Source organism: Pararge aegeria, chromosome 16 (genome assembly GCF_905163445.1).
Source record: "Pararge aegeria chromosome 16, ilParAegt1.1, whole genome shotgun sequence".
In the NCBI taxonomy this organism is placed as follows: Eukaryota; Metazoa; Arthropoda; class Insecta; order Lepidoptera; family Nymphalidae; genus Pararge; species Pararge aegeria.
Window position 1 is genome coordinate 12531693 of NC_053195.1, and position 21972 is coordinate 12553664.

General features: G+C 34.3%; 1 protein-coding gene across 1 annotated transcript in view; it reads right to left on the reverse strand.

Annotated features, from left to right (window-relative positions):
• Positions 1 to 18241, reverse strand: part of LOC120630422 (low affinity immunoglobulin epsilon Fc receptor) — a 127840-nt gene extending 109599 nt beyond the window's left edge. Inside the window, exon 1 of the mRNA XM_039899649.1 lies at positions 18142 to 18241. Within this exon, the coding sequence (XP_039755583.1) occupies positions 18142 to 18241 (100 nt within the window). The remainder of the gene's footprint in view (positions 1 to 18141) is intronic.
• Between the last annotated feature and the right edge of the window lie 3731 nt (positions 18242 to 21972).

Below are 21972 nucleotides of genomic sequence, written 5' to 3' on the forward strand. Positions count from 1 at the left end.
TAAGTCTATCAAAAATTAAACGCTTCTAAATTACCTGTAGCATTCTAATTTAAACGTTATAATTTGATTACCTCAGGATAACTTACGTGGCCTATAATTTCATGGCAATCTTCGTGTCATACTTCTGACAATGACTTTTAGGGCTGAAGTCATACAGCAATTAGTTTTAACATTTCCACAAATACCGCACGTTAAACGGATTAAACTATAAAATTGGAACGCCATTAAACATTTAGTAATGACAGGAGTTAAGATTTTAATACGATCTCAGTTAATATATCAGTGTAGGTACTCATAAATGACAAGGAATACAACAGTTCATAAGAAACTAGCAAACATAATCTGGCTTCGCATGGTTTTACAAAATACATATTATATGTGTATATTTTTTTTGAACTCCCGTGGGTAGGACTTCGACTTCACATTTGGAAGGCTGAGTTCAAATTACAGCACGCACCTCTTACTTTTCTAAATAATGTGCGTTATAAGCAATTAAAATATCACTTGCTTCAACGGTGAAGGAAAACATCGTGAGGAAACTTTTAAGATTTGTTTATGAATATAAGTTTTTTGATGTTGTTAAAAATTCAGTCTCTACATAATATAACCAAGTAAGATAGAGCATAAACTTGAAGCCGTTTTAAGGCCTTGCCACCTTAAATTTTACACCGGTATTCGGATTTTCTTATGATAGCTTTTAAATCGTATCAAGCTCCATTTGGGTCTAGACGAATCGATTCCACCTTCATTGGTAGCTAGGTAACCCGTTTCGATCACGCCAAAATAAAATTCTAATCCGTCATCATTACTTTGAAATGCAACAGGCGAATTTAGTTCTCTCGATCTAAATAAGTTTCATAAGAGATAATTACGTGAAATCCAGTCCAATTGAAATGAACACGTTGATGTGGTATTGCATGGAAAAAAAAATCTCATTGACAAAACTCTTAATTTCGAGTTAGGTTATTTTCTTAAGAAATAAGCGGTTGTTTGAAAGCGTACCTGTGACCCGGTCTTCAGGCAACGAGTTTGTACACCGTGGATTGGGTTTTAGTTGGTAAAAGTCCGACATAACTGCACCTTCCCGTTTTGTGGTGGTAACCATGAGGATTTCGCCACGAGAAGAAAAAAAAAGATTCTTAAGTTCAAAATTCAAATTCAAAATTTCTTTGTTCATTTCACAGGCACTTATTAAGCGTTCATACATATATGTTTACATAATTGTAAGGGGATGGTGATAACTTCGATCGCCAACTTAAACCTAAAGCTACGAGGGTCCCAAACGCGCCCTGGCCTACAAAAAATTTAGCCTTAAGAAAATAAAGGTTAGTCTTGGTAGAACTTGTGGATAAATCGGCATCAGTGTTTGATATTCCATTTGGGGTTTTCGTTCATAGTTTCTAGTTTGCAGAGTTCCTGAAAGTTCCGTACTGTCTAAATCTCTACTAATATTATAAATGTCAATGTAAGTTTGTTTGTTACGCTTTCACGCAAAAACTACTTAACCGATCCTCATGAATCTTTGTACACATATTCTTGGAAGTGTTATAAGTAATATAGAATACTTTTTATTCCGACACTAAGCTCGGTTCCTTTGGGAGAGGGGATGAGTGTTAGACGATTTTACACCATAACTCCGACAAATAATAACCGATTTAAAAATATATTTTTGTACTTTAGAGGTTATAATATGTGTTTAATTTTGCCCAAACTGTGGTTGGAGATAGAGGACAGAAGTCCTCAGCGGACAGCAGCAAACCCCTTATTTAGCGCTTAGCGATACTGAATACTTTAATTTTTTTTTAATCTACAAATAAATTTAATGCTACATCAAAAAACAATGCCAACCTGTGATCTTCATACATAATTCGATGACAACGGCATTTTTGTTCTTTGCCTTAAGTTAGTAACTGTAGGATAAGTTGCCCAATAAAAAAAGTTTCCTCTAGGTTAGTAACTTCGACAATGGTAAGTAAATAAATAAATAAATAGGTATATTACGACAGCACATGCATCGCCATCTAGCCCTAAAGTAAGCATAGCTTGTTATTGTTAAGATAACTGACGAATAATTTATGAATAATATAGATCCTACATAAATACTTATAATATTCAGAAAAACACCCAGGCACTGAAAAACATTCATGTTCATCACACAAAGATTTTACAGTTGTGGGAATCGAACCCACTAAGGTTTTGGGCTAAGAAAGCAGGGGCACTGCGCCGATCGACCGTCAAACTGTGAAGTGTCTTTGGTCGGGTGGACATGAACAAAACCCCTAAACATAAAAAATCGGCAAGATGGCGCCTAAAAATAGAACTGATAACCAAAATCTTCGCATATACAAGACAGTATTTTAAAAACGTTTCTTATTTAAAAACCCTCGTTACCCACAATAAATTGATTAAGTTAAAATTCTTATGATATGAAACGTAGATTTTAATAAATATTACACAAAAACTTACGTGAAGTGTTAATATAATTATAAAGTATTGTAAAATATAATTCTTTCGCAATGGGTCAAGTTAAAAAAACAACGGCTTTGGTCTAGATGACCAGTTACTTGAGACCACAATTGTAATCCTAACTAATATTATAAACGCGAAAGTGTAAACTTTACACGCTAAATAAACAACCGATCCAGTTGACTTTTGGCATAGTTAGTTGAAAGGACGGATTGTAAGAGAGGCTACTTTTATTCCAGGAAAACGACAAAAGCCTGTTATTTATAATATTATATAGTATTAGTATTGAAATCTTTTTGAGAAAAAAGGTTGATTTTTATAGGTCCACTTTTTAAGTTTTATAATCGAATATTAATAATTTAGCGACAACTGCATTCTGCAAATCTCCTGTGATACGTACAGAAATAATAGTAATTACAATGAATTTTACTTTTTAGGTTTCCCAAGTTGTATACAATAAGTTTCAAGTAACTGCCTCTTTGGTCTAGTGATAGCATGTCCGACTACAGATCACGAAGTCCTAGGATCGAACCTCGGTATGTGCCAAAAATATTACTTGTTTTAGAAATTCTCAGCATCGTCCCACAGTTGGTCGGAGTTTGTCGGAGGATTCGGCTGTAGCTAGTTACCACCCTACCGACAAAGACGTGCCGCTAAGCTATTTTAGCATTCCGGTAGGATGTGGCGTAGATAACGATTAGAGATATGGATTTTATCTATAGTAAGACCATACAACGAGTATACAGTTTAGTCCGCTACCATCTGAGACTTCATCATCACTTGTAGTGGATAATGTAATATGATGAAAACCATGACGTATCAGAGCAAAGTAGTACATAAAAAAAACAACTCTTCAAAACTAACTGTGTCCTAATCCATTTATTTTGCATACAACATTTGTTTAACACGAAGTTTTTGAGTACTGAGTGAGTAATTGGGGAAACGCAACATTTAATGAGCATAAACTATTCATTAATTTACAAGTACGTCTAGGAATTAACGATGACACCTAAATTTTTTGGTTACTTTCTCTATTCCAACAAAGATGTCTGAGCCGTGAGCCGTTACATCAGCGAGTTTAATTCGTGGTTTTATTTTTATTCCGATGCACTGTCAACGCGGGGCTTCATATTATAACGGATGTTTGCGGCATCGTTGAGCCTTCGCCGGAAGAAGTTTTGCACACAGCGAAGTTTTTGCTCTTATTGCAAGTGAACGTTGGATGTGGCCATGGTATTTTTTATTCATATATTTAGCCCTTAATGCACATGACCTTATCGTTTCTACACAGCGTCGAAGTTCATACCAGAACGCTTAATCATTTGCACGTCTTTGTCAGGGTGGTAACTAGCGGCTGAAACCTAACACGAAATCAGACCAGAGAAAATTCTGAAATTGTAAGTATCCAAATAGGCCCCACCGGCTATAAAACCGGGGACCTCCCACTTAAGACCATAGAACTCACCACTGAGCCACGGAGGTCGTAATAAATTTGAAGAAGTTATGTTGTTCTGACCCTACATAAATTGGAATAAGGGCAAAAAGAAGAAGGTCAGAAACCCTTTGCACGCCACTGGTGGAGAAGAAGTAGAGCTCTCTGTGCCGCTAAGCAGCGTTTGTGCGTTCCAGCATTGCTGTAAAGGGCGTGGTTGTCAGTGTTATTATAGGCACATCGTGGCATGCATAGATGGTATGCAGATCATATAAAATTAAGCATATATAGATTGTAACATTTGCTCGCCAGCTAATGCAATAGCCAATACACCATGACTTCGTAATTGATATTTTAAAAAATAAAATGCAAATCTCCAATAACATTTATAAAAACTTAAAGGTAGGCTTTTGATAACTCTTACAAAGCCTATCCTTAAATATTTTATAACTCGTACTGGAATTATTTTTCATTTTATATTATCTGCCCGCTTAGTATCATACCTACCCTGTTCTTACCCTGTATGCACGAAGACTGTCATGAGCCCTAAAACCCACGCTTCGGGTTGACGGACACAGGGTGGAAATTTATAGGACGTGTTTCTTGCATGGCGAAGTGTTTATTTGTTTTTAGGCAATTACCTAATGGTAATGGGAAAACCCATCCATCCATGTGCTCGGTCCATCAATTAAAACTATACAAAAAAAAACCTGTATCTATTTGGCTGAATTGTTTTGTGACAAAACAATGTTGTTTCCGAAACGCAATTTTTCACCCGCAAGCTTAAAGTATAATTAACTAGCGAAAAATGCTAATGAATACTAAATTTTATATACGAATAACAATATTTAAATATGAATTAAAACGTATGCCTAGTATGCATAACAAACGTTCTTTATTAATTTGTTTGCTTTTAACTGTGACGCATTTATTTAATTGCTAGAATTTAATCTCTGTTATATAAGATAATCTGCCGATTTTTGTATTAAATTGCAATTTCCAATTGGGTTTCTGTCATTCAAGGGTTGCCACCCGGAAAGGCCGCTCTTTTTTACATTTTTTAATTATTTTTCTATTTTTTGTTGTTGTTATCTGTATTATTTTAAGTATTGCTTGCAATTGAGTGTTTCTTCTTCTTCTTCTACTTCTTCTTCTTTGTCATGAGTTTGAATCCTAGGTGTTGCCAGTAACTGATGTTGAATTTTTATATCTAAATAAATTTTCAGTACCAGCCCAGAGTTAAGAAATTGACCTGCCTTGGGGAGCACGATAAGCGGAAAGTCCCGATTATAATCATTAAAGTTTGATAATAATCGTAAAAACCCACCAACGATCGTGGAGGTCCAATGCTCTTATAAGATAAAAGTCCAGTTCCTGAAAAAGACTGAGGCTACATGATTATGTTAAGTTGGCGGGAGAACTTCCTCGTTGGTCTAGTGGTGTTGGTTGCAGACCACTAGTTCCTGGATTCTACCCAGGTCAGGCCAATGAATGGTATTGGGTTTTTCTGTCAAGAAGTTCTAAGTACCAGCCGGAAGTTTGAGAATGGACGCTGATTCACCTCCGTGCCTCCGAGAGCACTTTAAGCTGACTGTTTTGCGTCTGATATCCTTTTGGTCGTGTCGGATTTGCTGTTCCATCGGACAATAGAAGTGGGGAATAGGGAGTTCACCTGTGTTCGCGCACGACTTGTGCTCTATAACATCTCCCGGGTAGTTGGAAAATCTCTCTGGATATTGACTACCGTGGCCGATATCACTCAGGAAACCTGTTTGTTTATTTGTGGCGTCATACCTCAGTAACACACAAACAGAATATGTCTCCCTCAAAAAAATTGACGTAGTTTAGAGGACTCAACCAAGTCAAAGTTACTTTTAAGTTAACATTCGGACTATTTTATCTAATTAAAAGAAGATATCTGCTTAACCATTGAAGTCGCAACAAAATATTGTCGGTTAAAAAATATTCTACTGACTGACTAAAATATATAATATAAAAAATAAATTTCAGTTGGTCACAAAAAAGTATATTTTCTTAGTTTGTTCTTGGGTTTGTTATCTTGCTCATTGGACTGTGCCAGTACAAATGAGATGAGAAATGAGAGAGAGGTTTTCTGGAGTGTGTTCTTTCTCTAAACAACGTCCAATAAAAGTTTGTTGAAGTGATTCAATAAGTATTCTGTTATTATTCTGTTATTCAAATATATTTTATTGTATTTTTTTTTTTTTTTTTTAATAACACCGTTTTTTATTTCGTAATTAAGTACCTAAACGTATTTTAATGGGAAGTAACTAAAGTACTTGTATTTTTAAATTATTTTATATAAAATAACCATAATAAATCTACATTTTGATAAGTGTGCCTGATATGTCTCGTGGTTAGATATCTTTAAACTTAGACGTGACCCATGATTTAAATGAGAAAATTGTTGCTCTGTTTGGATCGTGGAACTCCATGTTTATGCCCCATACATTGGTTTGCGGTTTACCACAATGCTCTATCTAGTTAGGTATTTCAAAGACTAAATAGGTGCTGAATTTTTTCCATAAGTTGAAACACCAAAGTATCATCGCATCACCTTATCTAATAAAATGAAACAAAATCGCTAAAATGTTTCAGATGTTTTAAACTTAACATGAAGTTCCATGATTTCAAATACCACCAGCTCTATAAGTTTATTTTTGAATAAATATTTGTTTTTTTTCCAAAATTTTTACAGTTCCAACAAGATATGTAACCATATAGTAATAAGTTTGGAACCTTCTTTTAGGTGTAGTAGAACTACATTCATATAACAAGGAATTAAGGCATTTCAAAGGTATACATTAATGTCTAATTCGTCCTACAGTCCGTCCCAAGTGTTATTGCATCACTTGAGTCGCAAATTAGCTCATGACTGAAATAAACAAATCACCGAGCTATTAGAATTCATGCAGCACCTAGTAAATGCCTTAATTCTTTCTTTTAGGTGTAGTAGAACTACATTTATGTAAGAAGGAATTAAGGAATTTCAAAAGTATACATTAATGTCTAATTCGTCCTACACTCCGCCCCAAGTATTATTGCGACACCTAAGTCGCAAATTAGCTCATGTCTGATATCAACAAATCACCGAGCTTTTTGAATTCATAAAGCAGCAGAGTAATAGTCGAGCATTTTGTGATAAGAGTTCGTCCGGATAAATAGGTACGGCCATGGTTATTTCGGTCGCTTAGCAGAAATGCAATGCTGTGTTCCGGTCTAAAAGCGTGGTTGCCGGTGTAATTATAGGCACATGAGGTTTTACACTTACGCCTCACGTTGATAGACACATGCAGGGCGGCAGGTTGCAGGACGTGTTCCTTGCATTGTTTGGCATGATTTTTAAACACATCATCATCATCAATAGCCTGTCCACTGCTGGAGTAAAGGCCTCTCCCAATGGGAGGGTTTGCCCATTATTATTTATAGAGGGGACGCCTGCCATTGCCAGACGGGTGATCAGTCGTCTGTAAGGACTATTCCACCCTATTCCCCATGTTGAGACACAGGTTTACTGGTGTCCCGGCAGCATCCCCCCCTGAAACCTACCAGTCTCTTTTGTGAACCTCAGGATATCCCCTATAGAGAGGTTTGCTAGGTCTTCTACACTAAAACTGTCCTTACCTTGTAGTTCCCATCTTACCATCGTGTACATGGGGCACTCAGCTATGAAATGAAAGGGTTTGCCCATAATCAACACGTTAGGCAGATTCGTTGGTGATTTTTTTTTTTTTTTTTACTACGACAATACACACATCGCCATCTAGCCCCAAAGTAAGCGTAGCTTGTGTTATGGGTACTAAGGTGACTGATGAATATTTTTATGAATAACATACATAAATACTTATATATAATATAAAATATTATACATATAAACACCCAGACACTGAAAAACATTAATGTTCATCACACAAACATTTATTCATTTTCCAGTTGTGGGAATCGAACCCACGGCCTTGGACTCAGATAGCAGGGTCGCTGCCCACTGCGCCAATCGGCCGTCTAGTGATGCAGTAGATGTTAGTAGTAGCACTGAGAACGCTGCTGACCGTTCCCCGTTATTTGTTTATTTACTAGCGGTCCCCGCGAATTAAATTTCGCCATAATATATTCAACATCTCAACGTCTTTATAAAGTACAACTCATCTTACTCCGGATTAATGTACTATAGGTCGCATCAACAGTTTTACGATTAGGTATAGACAACATGACGTGCACTGTCAGTTGTGTTTTGTTACTAATGAAAGGCTCGATTTTGATTTTCAATTTTAAAAAAAATTGAATTTTAATACTTATTATCCTATTCCGGACTAACAGGAATCAAATAAATTAAAAATAATGAAAATCGGTCCATCCGTTCTCAAGTTATAAATTGTGTAACTAACACGACATTTTATAAATATAGATTTATTTAGCAAAAACACACCCCGTGAAGACATTACAGTTGCCCAATTCGTCTCCCCGGGGCTATCGATTATAAAATCTTAGTTGCTTCGTGACAACTGTGTGTGTGTTTCTGATCTGCCTTCGCCCCACGGCTATATATAACTATGCATAAAAACAGGACATCCGATGGTGGTTACCATAAAGCACGCATACAGCTAGGCATTCGATAGGCTTACATTAGTGACGAATTCGTTATGCCGTCACGAGTATCATCTCATCGCCTTACCTAATATAATGTGGCCATGACCTGGTATTCGGGCTCTTCTCAAATGCTCACTGCCCACGTGTGCAAGCACAATGATACGGTCCGCTTGCAGGGCGAGTTTCGTACAATCCTAAATATTGTATTATGTAAGTTATTCTTGGGTAATGATTGCTTTTTAATGTGGTGTTATTTACAAATCATTACTCCGCTATTACATAGCTGTGGAAACGCTTTTAATGAGTGCGTATTACATATACAACGCGTAAATGAAAACCAAAATAATACTTCCGAGGCTTTAGAGGTAATGCATCAATTTACTGTCTGTACTGTCTAAGGCGTATCTGTGAAACCAATACGCTAATAGTTTTTGAGTAAACTGTTGCAATAGTTTTTACTTAAAGAAATCTGATACACTTATCACATGCAAAAAATCACGTGACTCCTATCACATTATTATGCATTCGTCGGTCTTTTATGTTCTATAGGGTTGTCATAAGTAAACACTTGAAGTGTTTACTTATGACAACCGGTTTTGATTTAGTTTGTATGAAAAAAATTAAAAAGCTTATTTCAATTTAATATTTTTACAGGTTTTTACCTTATGAAATATACTTATGCATTCTTCAACAGTATTTGGTAATTCCGCAACACGTTGTATGAGTAGAAATGAGTCATAAACTTTGTTTGAGTATAATCAGTTCCACTCCGATCTCTAAACGGAATTAAATTGACGGTTATAAGTTTAGCAGGATCAAGCAGATTGCTTACCTAAAACTATCGCCAGAAGAACACTTTATTTATACTCTTTTTTTGTACACCACTCAGAAAAACGAGACAAAAAAAAGATCAAATACATGAAGAATGAACCAGGATACAAAAGTCGGCCTTATCGCTAAGTAGCGATCTCTGCCAGGCAACCTTAGGATTAGGAAAACTAAAAAGAAAAAAGGAATAGGTGGGGTACACTATTTAGTACAAACCTACATACTAATAAATAAACCAGACTACACAAATACAATAATACTATTGATAAATATAAAAAATAAATATACTAACACATATTTTAACATACCATAAATACTTAAATATGAGTTAGAGTAGATAAATAAATAATAAAAGTCGTCTTTACTGAGGGAGATAATGAGCCTTAACACTATTTTTAAATATGCCCAGTGACTTCGACTGTCTTATGTTCAATGGGAGTGCATTCCACAACTCAGTAACAGCCGCGCACGCAAGAAACACGTCCTATAATTTGCAGCCCTGTGTCCGTCAACCCGAGGTTGAGGTTACGCCTAATGTGCCTGTAATTCCGGCAACCACGTCCTTCAGACCAGAACACATCAGTCCAACAGTGGTAGAAATAAGCATGGCGGCAGAACTTCTCCGGACGAACGCTGTCACAAAAAGCTTTACAAATGTACTGCCATCTTTTTGACAATGTTCTCTTTGACATCATCGTTGTTATCAGATCATTATCGGCCTACTATAGGACACTGATCTCCTCCTACAATGCGAAAGGTTTAAGGCCACGCTGGCCCAGTGCGGATTGGTGGACTTCACAAATTTTGGGAACATTATGGAGAACTCTCAGGCATGCAGTTTTCCTCACGATGTTCTCCTTTACCGTTGAAGCGAGTGATATTTCAATTGCTTAAAATGCACATATGTTGTGAAGTGTTGGAATCCGAACTCGGCCCCCGAAACTTAAGTCCTACCCACTGGAACGCTTCCATATGTTATTGATAATGACTGTTTAATATCTCAAATTATTAATTTCAGTTTAGACATAGTAGATTAATTATTAGTAATAGCTTAGGTACTCAAAATTAGTACATGAACCTATTTTAAAAATAGCTGAAAAAAAATAAGAGGCTCGGTTTCCAGACGGGAATTTTCTGATTTATATGTACATAACATATAAATCAGAAAATTCTCGTTTGAAATCGTAAGCACTGTGTAACAATTTCGATTGGGTAACTTATAATTAAAGAATGTTCTTTTTAAAAGCGTGATTATTCTAGCGAAAGGCTTTGCTCAACTTTGTACATATACATACATACGAACGTTTTAACTACCTCTCTGTCACATTGGTGAGCACTATGGTCTTTTAAACTCTTTAAGACGAAAATTCAGAAATTGTAAATTTCTTTATTTCCCCGGACTGGTCTGGGTTACTTCGGCCTTAACTAGTTACCACCTTCCTGACAAAAACGTGCTGCGTTGCGATTTAGCGTTCCCGTACGATGCTGTGTAGAAACCAAAGGGGGTATGAATTAAATATAACTGTCATTCCTCTAACAGCTTAGCACGCTACCATCGTAGGCTGCATCATCACTTACCATTGCATTCAAGAGCTTGTAGACGAATTAAATTTAAATTTAAACGAATTAAAAAAAAGGGCATATTATTACATACCTATTTATTCGACTGATAAAGATGCCCTGTACGTCAAAACTTGCTCGAAAACTATTGAAGCACGTCATCGTAATCATACAACAAACGTTTAAATATTCTAAAAAAAAGTTATAATAGCCATGGACAATGTTCATAATTAACTTCCGATTAAAAGTGCGATACAGTCTTTCTCTGCGATACAATCGATTATATTCAGTGAAATGTTACAATACAAATGGATATAATATCTTATCGATATTAATTTAAACGTGAATCGATTGTTAACATTCAATAAGATGGTAATCACTAATCGCAGGTATCATTATTTTACATTAACTCTACACTGTTATTATATAACGTGCTTGGTGGTTTATTTATGTTAACGAAGTAGTTTCAAGAGCAAGAAAGAAAAAAAACAACATTTATTCAAGTTAAGTGTTACAAACATTACATCTTATATTAATAAAGCAACAGAATGTCTGTCTGCAACACCAAACAGACAGCTCAGCATTTGCCATGCATGACTCTGATTTTAAGCTGATCCCAACCCTCTCATAGTTGCGGCTACTTTTTACTCACCCAACCTTAGCGCCACTCTCAACAAGATGAGGCCTAAACAAATCCTTCACGACCCTGACGATCAGATTACTACTGACAATACTCCCTATCAGAACACACAATCAACCTCGGAAGCGTGCGGATTAATCACCGTCCGTAACCCTTTCACTCCAATCGTAGCCTGAGCCGAGGTTCGGCCTCACATGAGTCGCCCTCAGGCCGACGATCCCTTCGCTTCTTCGAGCCCTAGGGTTCAAACTCTTCCTGACAGAGCCCTATTCCGAGGCTCACCAACAAGCCCGCGTTACGCTGTTAAAATCATTAGGGTTAATCAGCTATACACAATCCCAAAAAAAAAGAAAAAAAAAAAAGCTGAGTCCCGAGTGACGTTACAGCAAATGAAATAGAAGTGAGGCAGTTTATTTCTACTAAAGTGATAATTATGATGAAATATACAAATAAGCGTGGTGGACTACGGCCTTAACCCCTTTTCATTGTGGGGGGAGACCCTTGCCCTTTAGTGATACGGTAATGGGAAAATATGATGACGATGATGACTCCTTAAGCGAATGGAACTCTAAATACGTGTTTTATATTCTAGATGCTAAAAGCACAGTTTATATCTTATACTAATATATAAAGCTGAAGAGTTTTGTTTGTTTGTTTACTTGAATGCAATGATCTGAGGAAGTACTAGTCCGATTTGAGAAATTATTTATCTTTAAAAACATTTCATCAATCATCTACCTATAACACAAGCTACGCTTACTTTGGGACTAGATGGCGATGTGTGTATTGTGGTAGTATACATATTTATTTATAAATTTCTCAGCGTCACTATTATACAGGACACGAGTCTCCTCTGAGAAGGGTTGAATGAGAAGGGTTTATAGGCCATAGTGGACCTAAAGGCTTAAACCTAACGCTGGCTCAGTGCGAAATGACTTCAAATGCCCTTGATAAATTTATGGAAAATTCTAATTAATACATGCAGGTACCCTGACGATGTATTCCTTCGCCATGAAAGGAAATGATATTTTAATTGCATAAATTAAATTATGTCTAAATTACTCTACGCTAAAAGGTTCTTACACCAATAGCATTTAAGTGGAATGTAAACCTACAACGTCTGGGACGCTTAATCACTCAGATTATTTTATACTTAACCAGTGCATAATTTGTTCGTTATCTTTAAAATACCTACCTGTAGTCTGATGCTGCAAAAAAAAACTGATTTCAAATTCTATCTAAAAAATTATAGATGGCTCAGAAAGGTCACACTTTAGGTTGAGTTCACATTCGCCTAATTTTCAGTAGACATACGTAATTAGTATTTTACTAAGAATTTTTAATCGGCAACAAGGATAACTCTGAATTTTTATACCGGTTGGTGATAATTTTTTATATTGCAAACATATTATTGGGTGAGTCTTTCTGTTTATGTAACGAGAATTTTGGCTATGTTTGAATACTTCGATTTAACATGAGTAGATCATCATTATATTTAAACAAATATAACTAAAGATATCTAGTAAAAAGCATAAAGTTATTTGTGATTCGAATTCGAATTTGGAGAATACATATTATAATGCGACATCTCTCACTTCATTTCTTGGTTTTATTACAAATTTATTTTCTATCTATTTTTTATGTCTAAGAACCACTAAAAAACAACAATACGATGTACCAAGTAAAACCTTAAATGTTATCAAATGTTTTAATCCTTTAGCAATACGATTTAGTAAACTGCTCTTTTGCACACGCCACTGATGGTATGTGATTTTAATCTGTAAATCTTATTTATTCCAATTGGGCATTTCATTTAGAAATTATCACGAGTATAAACAATTTAAGGACTACACCTAAACAAAGCAGTGATTATTATAGATTTTGAAAAATTGAAAAAGTTATTTTAAAAAATTACAACTTGCCTTATCATATTTGAAAAATATATGTTAAAAATATATGTATAATAGGGTGGCGCAAAAAAAACGACTATTTTTTTTTTTTGAGTCTCGGATGAAAAAATGTTAGTTTTTGATGTTTTAAGAGCCCTCTCCAAAGGACAGCTCAAAAAAAAATTTTTAAGAGGTCACTCCAAATTTTTTTAAATTTCGAAAAACGTCGAAAATCGAATTTTTTTTTTTTTTAATTTTTTTTCTCGTTACGGTATAATTTTATAGACCAAAAAAAAAATAAGTTTCTGAAAGTCTCAGTTAAAAATTTTAATTTTGAACGGTCGCTCATAATTTTTTTTAATTTATTAGTAAATGACTTTAGATTTTTTCGAGTGACCTTTTAATATTAAAATTAAAATTCCGGCCATTTTTTTTCCTTTATTTAGTACAATAATCTATAAAAATACACCACGAGATGAACTAAAAATCAAGGATAACAAAAAAAACACAATTTTTTTCTACTTTTATCATTTTATTTAATCAACTACAACATTTTTACAGTATTTAATGAACTAATAAATTAAAAAAAATTATGAGCGACCTTTCAAAATTAAAATTTTTAACTGAAACTTTCAGAAACTTATTTTTTTTTTTGTCTATAAAATTATACCGTAACGAGAAAAAAAATTAAAAAAAAAAAAAAAATCGATTTGCGACGATTTTCGAAATTTAAAAAAATTTGGAGTGACCTCTTAAAAAATTTTTTTTGAGCTGTCCTTTGGAGAGGGCTCTTAAAACATCAAAAACTAACATTTTTTTCATCCGAGACTCAAAAAAAAAAAATAGTCGTTTTTTTTGCGCCACCCTAAATTGTATAAATATAAAAATGTGGACCAAGCCTTACCGCTATCCATACGTATATATAGGTATTACTATAAAGATAGTTTAATCCAGTATACTTAAAAACACAAAATTTATCAATAACCACCTACCTATTAGTGACTTTTAATGTAAGATGGGTTTTTAAATCGGTTTGCATAGAAGGAAAATTAATAAAAAAATCCAGTAGGTAAGGTGACCGCATAGATTCGATATTTGTGTCAACCTTATGGTATCATGGTATCGAATTAATGATGTTACGAAACGAGTTTACCGATTATGCTGTTGGTATTTTTTTAATTTCACCATTTAACAATAAGAATACCTATTAACGTTTAATCAAATTACCGGCGCCACCATAAAACTTTATGTACCTACTCGTTAACTTTTTTTTTTATTCTATCACAAGTTAATCCTTGACTGCAATCTCACAGTGATGATGCAGTCTAAGATGGTAAAAGCAACCCTGTTAACAGTTTGGCAGTTATAGTAAACCCATACCTCTCGTCGGTTTACCGCGACATCGTACCGGAACACATAATCGCTTAGCGGCACGTCATCGTCGTTAGGGTGGCAACTAGCCACAGCTGAAGCCTCCCTTCAGTCGAAAAAAAATATAATAATAAAAGGGAAGCGTGTTTTTCAGACCTGCATGGTTTACCCATAGGTCCTAATTAATAAGCTTTGCATAACGTCGGTATAGGTATGTAGTGTTATGTCACACTTTAACTGCTTTTCAGAAAACTATGTAGGACTCTAGAGGACTTTATACTCAAGATATCCGATCGTGCATTAGTATGCATGAAGTTCTTCATCCATATCTGCCTTCCGAACCAGTGGTTAGAGTTACTACAAACAGACATGCTTAAGGTATCAATTTTTTTGCGGCTTTTATTAAGCCTAATTAAAAAAAAATTGAATTTTATTACATACTTAGGTACAGGTGATTACAATACACAAAAATACTAAGTAATGTCAACTTATATACCAACTTAGTATTTTTTATTTCATCCCAAAGCTTTAATAAGTAAAACATACTTAAAATTTTCGTTAGAGGTAAATTTCTCATTATTTTCTATCTAGAAAAAATACTGAATCGTGTTAATCCGACAATTCTATGGTCAAGAATAACACTTTGTTTTCGCTGTGCGAAACAACATAGATTATAAATAGTTTAAGCTATTTCAACCTCTGTGTCTTTAGTCTGTGTTATCTACAAGTACTCGTATGTATAACATATAACATACGAGTATGTATGACACGTCATTAAAAACTCAACCAAATTTTAATCACGCTCTCGTATTATTTGTGTATCAGCACCGAGTTAACTGGTTTTGGAGAGTGAAATCACTGTGTCACTAAAAGTAAAAGTGGTATCGCCATCGACTGGCGGCGATCTGTAACTGTATAATAATATGCGCTTATGTGCATAATGAATATAAAAAAAATATTATGTAATAATAATTTAATATGTGTCAAAATTATTTTCCATCATCATCATCATCCTTTGAGTTGATTCTTCTGGCGCTGACCGTTGTGGTCTTATAATCTATCCCAGGATCCCAATAGAAATTTGAGAATGCATAATTTCTGAATTTTCTCTTATGGGAAGATATCTTATAAAGAACCCTTTTACAAGGTCAAGGCCTCATCGAGAGACATCCATCGCAGCCTGTTTTTTTATTTTCTGCATCCATTTGGGTTGTTTATATAGCCATCCCAAAGATAATGCTTTCTACCTCTAGAACGGGGACCTGCTGAGCCTGGTCATTTCGTTGGTTGTCAGAAAGTCTAGTGACATATCCAACACTTCCAATTTGCTTTTAGAGTATCGATTAATAATAATAAAAATATCTTTATTTTATCAGAAAAACGTATACATTTCAATTGTAGTGTGAAGTCCTGCGGTAGATTAAACTGTGTTACAGGAGGACACTGCTTCCCTATATCTATGGTCTTAATAACAAACGTTTGACAAATTAACAGGCAGAATTATATAAAGGAAAAAAAAAAATATATTTAAGACTGATGACTGATTTATCTGATGAGAGAATGACGAACTGTACGTTTAATACATCCAGGTGTTTATTACCCTAAGTTTAATTTAACTGCCATAACCAACGAACACAGGGTATCCCTTGTGCTCTGTTAAATTTAGCTATTATTTCAAGTTATCACTTGCACTTGATAAAATATATCTAAGCCATTATGCCATGTCCCACTACTGAGGCACATTCAAACCACTAATGCCCGTTTATCTAAACTTAGGAATATGATGCCTAGTGATTCATAGAGAAAAAAACGTTTCACGAATCCTAATATAATGACTACAACATTAGGTGCCATTTCTGAAGTTACGATACCGATTCGGTAGATCGTTAAGTTTAAGGGACTCGTAAACTGACACTTGACAAAGGAGAAAAATATTAATTTGATTTTTTTTAATAACCTTATATCCATAAAAAATAAAAAATATGATAATACAAACACATAGACAAACAAAATCATAGACAAGTTATGTTATATGAGTTGCCTAGTGAAAATCGATTGGTGAAAGATAAATGTAGGCCGCGGAATCTTCTTTGATTACGCGTTACTTACTTAGGCATTGCGTTTTTCATCGTTAGCGAAAACTGTAAGGGGCTCTCACAGGAGAGACTAGAGTATTGGCCCACCACGCTACACCATTGCAGATTGACATGGTTATCAAAATTCTGCATTGAAACAGGCCTATGACAGACACCGTATGTTCAACATCTTTTGATGAGAATATACAAATTATTAAGATAAACTAAAAAGCAAAACGTTAACTACAAAAATATTTTTTTATACTTATAGAGTATTTTCAATAATACGAAAATTTTGATTTCTGTGTAAATTATAATAATTAAAATAAGAAAAGGATGCAATAAGATCTATTAACAACCACACTAGTATCTACTAAGGTTCCTTAGCAACTCTACGTCCGTAAAAAGTGAATTTTAAAATAAACTTCCGCGTTCTACCTACTTGAAATACCTAAATTTAGACACTAACAAGAGAAAAAAATCAAACCTACGACGAAAACTAACTTCGGCAACGCCCCTTAGTTGCGATTAACCTTCAAACATTTATGAATCTGCTTTGCGTTGTGTTTTAGTAAAAATATAAGTACAATTGCAGCGCCCCCTTGCGGTCTATACTGTAGTGAGGCTTGGTATAAATCACCTAGCCTCACTTGTTTTTTATATGTGGGTACCTAGACCTACTTACGCAAACTAACGTTTAATTATTTCTACATTTGTGGCGGGAAGAGAGCTATTAACTGATCAGTTAGCTTACAAGTTGCTGTAACTTATAACTTTATGTAGGTTATTGGCATTAGTAGGTAAGACAGTTTAAACACATAACACCCTTGCGAAATTAACGCTCCTAGTATGAGATTAATTAACATATATCACCGACTTGACCTTAGAGTATAGAAACGCTATCGATTAGAATATTTTAACTATACTCTATATTTTTAACTTGTCATATTATGTAAACAATATTATTGTTTTTTTTTTAATTTGTTTCCTTGATTATATTTTATTTTTAAATAGTAATGAAAAATTGGTTTACTTAAGACAAGTAAAAAGTAGTTTGGTACAAAATGTAATTAGGACAAAACTTATTTATGAAAAAAGTGGAAACAGTGATTCAGAATTCAGATGCCGAAACACTGCAAATTAATAAATATTAATACTGCAGTTAAGCTTAAATTAAATTCTATATTTATTTTATCAGGCTTGGTTTATAATTTACTAAATTTATGTATTGTTAATCTGCTCTTATAATATGAACAATAAAATTACACTTACCGACGTCTCGTTGGCCGTTGGAAGGTTTTTGTGCACTAGCAAGCAAAATTAGCGATACGATGACAAAAACACTAGGACGTACTCTATTTAGAGAAAACATTATTTTATTTATAAAAAAAAAACTTTAAATCACTCAATATAAAACACCTATTTACAGGCCACTAATAACGAAAGCTAAAAAAAAAAATTCGAATTTAGAAACTCAATCTCATTTTCACGTGCAAACGGCCGCTGTCGAGGGGCGCGTGCGGTTCGGCCTTTGAAAACTGTGCTTACTGAGATGAGGTTGCGCCGGCGCAGGTGCGATTGTCCACGTAGAGAAAGATCGCGGCCTATTCTCGCGGATCCTCTAATAGGGCTGGAGTATATGTATGGAGCTTTTTATTATTATTTGTATTAACCATACAGTCGGCTTACCAGTATCTTTTTTGGCAAAAATTAACAAATGTTAAATATTGTAGATAATAAATTTAGCTGTTATTTCTTTTAATGTTCGCTAGAATAATTTAAATTTCAGAAGAATATTATGTTAATACAATGTATTTTGTTGTAGAATTTATTAACCGACATACAAAATAGACGGAATTGTTTCCTTTTAGTTTTCACTGCTCGAATATATTTATTCAGATTAGAAAAATCTGTTTGTATTTGTTAACTCCAATCTTCGATATCTCCCTACGTTTTCAGATGAACAGCGCCGGGTAATGCGACGCAGTAGGTCGTAGAATAAAAGTTTTGCATTTTTATTGTACCTATCACATGTTTTACGCGAATTAACATCATAACTTTTACGTATTTTTGTATACCCATCATATATTTTGTGCTATGTTGTTGGCTTAGGATATAGTTATAAAAAATATAGTTATAATTCATACAGTCTGCAACCCTAAATTCAAATTTTCCCCATGTCATTTATAAATTGCTGATCCTTCCAACACTGATAAAAAAGCAAGTTACTTTACAAGTTTTTTTTTTCCTTCGCATATGTATTTACGTTTCTTACATAAACAAACAAATTTTGCCTTAAGAACTTTAGAATAAGGTTCTGAATACACCATCAACCCATTCCGATGGGACCATGTTGTTGATAAGTAATTAAATAATTATTGTTTTTAAATTAAGTATACATTCCTATTCCTAGGTATTTGTTTTGTACCGGTTGTGTAAATTAGCTAGACGTCTCTCTCACATTTGCGTGGAGAATAGCTAGATATCAAAACTGTTCTCCGCAGTTAGAGCGGTTGTAGCACGTTTGTAGCACGTTTGTAGCACGCTTGTGGCATTATTATAGAGATCACAAATTACAATGGATAATGCGTGTGTGGGGATTCAGGAAGTGCCAAAAAGTAAAAATAAGAGATAGGTTATTCATGTCGACTGTAAAAAAAAAACTAATTTCGGATGCCATATACCAAAAAAAAACATATACCTACCGATGTATAAATCGAAACATCGGTGAAATTCCTACTTACTTAGTTTATGAAATTCTGTTGAGAGTTTTTTTTTGACTTGACTCTTTATTCCAATGTTTTAGGTCATAGGATTTATTTGATAAGTTTGCGGTAGGTAGGTGATAGGTGAAATGATCAAATAATCACCAATATGCTCTTTGGGGCAGGAGGTAGACTACGGCTTTAACCCTTTCTCATTGTGGGAGGAGATTCGTGGCCGGAATGTGTTTATAGTGACCATATTATGTTGTATTGAAGCTGTATTCTGATTATTTCGGTAGGATGGTTGACCCTATTGTTGACCAGGCTATGGGTGCTGACCACTTGCAATATTAAAAACCTACCTTTTATCGCTATATTTTGTAAAAAAAAACATCCAATTACATTGCCGCAAGGAACAGATAAAAACATAGACTAGCCTACAATTGAGTTTTACTTCTTCTTCTTAGGGTGCCGACTCCTTACGAAGGTTTTCAATCATTAGGGATATCCCTACTTTGGACACCGCTGCTCTAAACAATGATTTGGTGTTCTTTACAAACCATTGTCGTAGGTATTTGAGCCATGATATTCTTCTTCGGCCAGGCCTTCCTCTGCCTGCCACTTTACCTTGTACGATAAGCTGAAGAAGTTTGAGTGTTTGAGTTTTACTAAGTAAGTATTGCCAGTGTCACTAGCCGCTTCAGTAAGAAAACATTTTTTTTAATTTTCAAATGATTGTATATTTATTTATAGGATTAAAAAAAAAACAAGTGTTTTTTAGTATTTTTCTATAAAAGATTGGTCTATACGTCCACTTTTCAACATGTTGAAACAGAGTTAGTACTATATAAAAACAAATACAAAAATCGAGTCAAATCACTATGTTTAAATTAATGTCCAAAATAGAAGAGCCATAGTTAACAATAGTAAACAATATATATAAAACTTAAACGAGCGCACAGTCAACTTTACAAGATGAGGAACGAAAAACTGCGCAGTGCGCGCGGGGACGCTTCAGTCATGTGTCGCTTGGTCAGATACATCAACTCAGACTCATTATTTAGAACCCATTTTGAGAACCAAGCTCATTATTTGCCGTAAAGATAACTACACAATATTTAATGTCGATATTCAGTAAAAAAATGTTTACAGCTCTAGTATAAAAAAAAAAAAAGACTGAGAACGTAACTGTTTTCGGAACGTTTCGCAAGAATTATAAATTGCATGCTATCTACTATAAAGTAAGCGCAAAAAGAATACTCGCGATATATTCTTTCATATTATTTAACGTCCCAAAAAAATTTACGTATTTTTTAAAACACTGTATGTAATTGATTTTTATTTTATTGTTTCTTTCAGTTTCGTTCCAAGTTACATTCTATGGTCTTGCACAAATGTCAAAACGGGCCTATTACATTTTTAGGACTATAGTAAAAACATCGAAACTTTATTTTTTTAACTTTAATAATAAAACAACATTTTAAAGTGAAGAACTTATCAATCCTTGGTTTGAGTATGGAACATCCACCCTATTTGAATTAATATTTTGCATAATATAAACTCCATCTATAAAATCTCCTATATAATGGACCTTGAACATTAGGTTGACAATTAAAATCATTGTTAAGATTGACTAAATATTGTTACATGGCAAAGCCGTGTATATATGGTGTAGGGAAAAAATTTACATAGCGCGATATAAAATAAGCTATAAGTAGTACAGCGCCATCTATGTTACATGTGCTACAGCAGTGTTTTTATTCGTCGTACAACTGTGAACCAATAATTATTATTTTTCTGCAAATTAAAAGTAACATTTTTTTTAAATAAGAGATTTATCGCCCTTATTTACATGTATTCAATCTGAACACATCAACGTAATGCGTTCAAATCTGGGGGCCGAGTAATGCTTTTTTTGCTTTGTTGGCTTTTAGGTGTGCCAAATCGGCACGTTGTACTTCGCCAATGTCACATATACACCGAGTAATACCAGACTAACTATTTATACATTTTTGTCATAAAGCTACCTACACGCTCTTCAAAATTGCCGCGTAAACGGTATTATTAAACCGCGTGACGTCATCTGTGTGTAAGCAAACATTACCGACATGGTTCTTTCCACGATAATTTTCTTTTTATCTAAATAAAACTTGAAAGGTAATAGAAATATTAAATATCAAATGATCCTTACAAAAAAGTGTTTTTTTATCGTTAGGAGTGAACCACACATTAAAAATATGATTATATTAAAGTTTAGTATATTATATTTATGTAAATTTTAGATTTTTTTGTAATTAGTGTCTTGTCTTATTAAACACCGTGTAAATGAAAACCGAAATGATACTTCACAAGCTTCAGAGGTACATTATTAACTGTGTCTGAGACGTAGAGGAGTAAA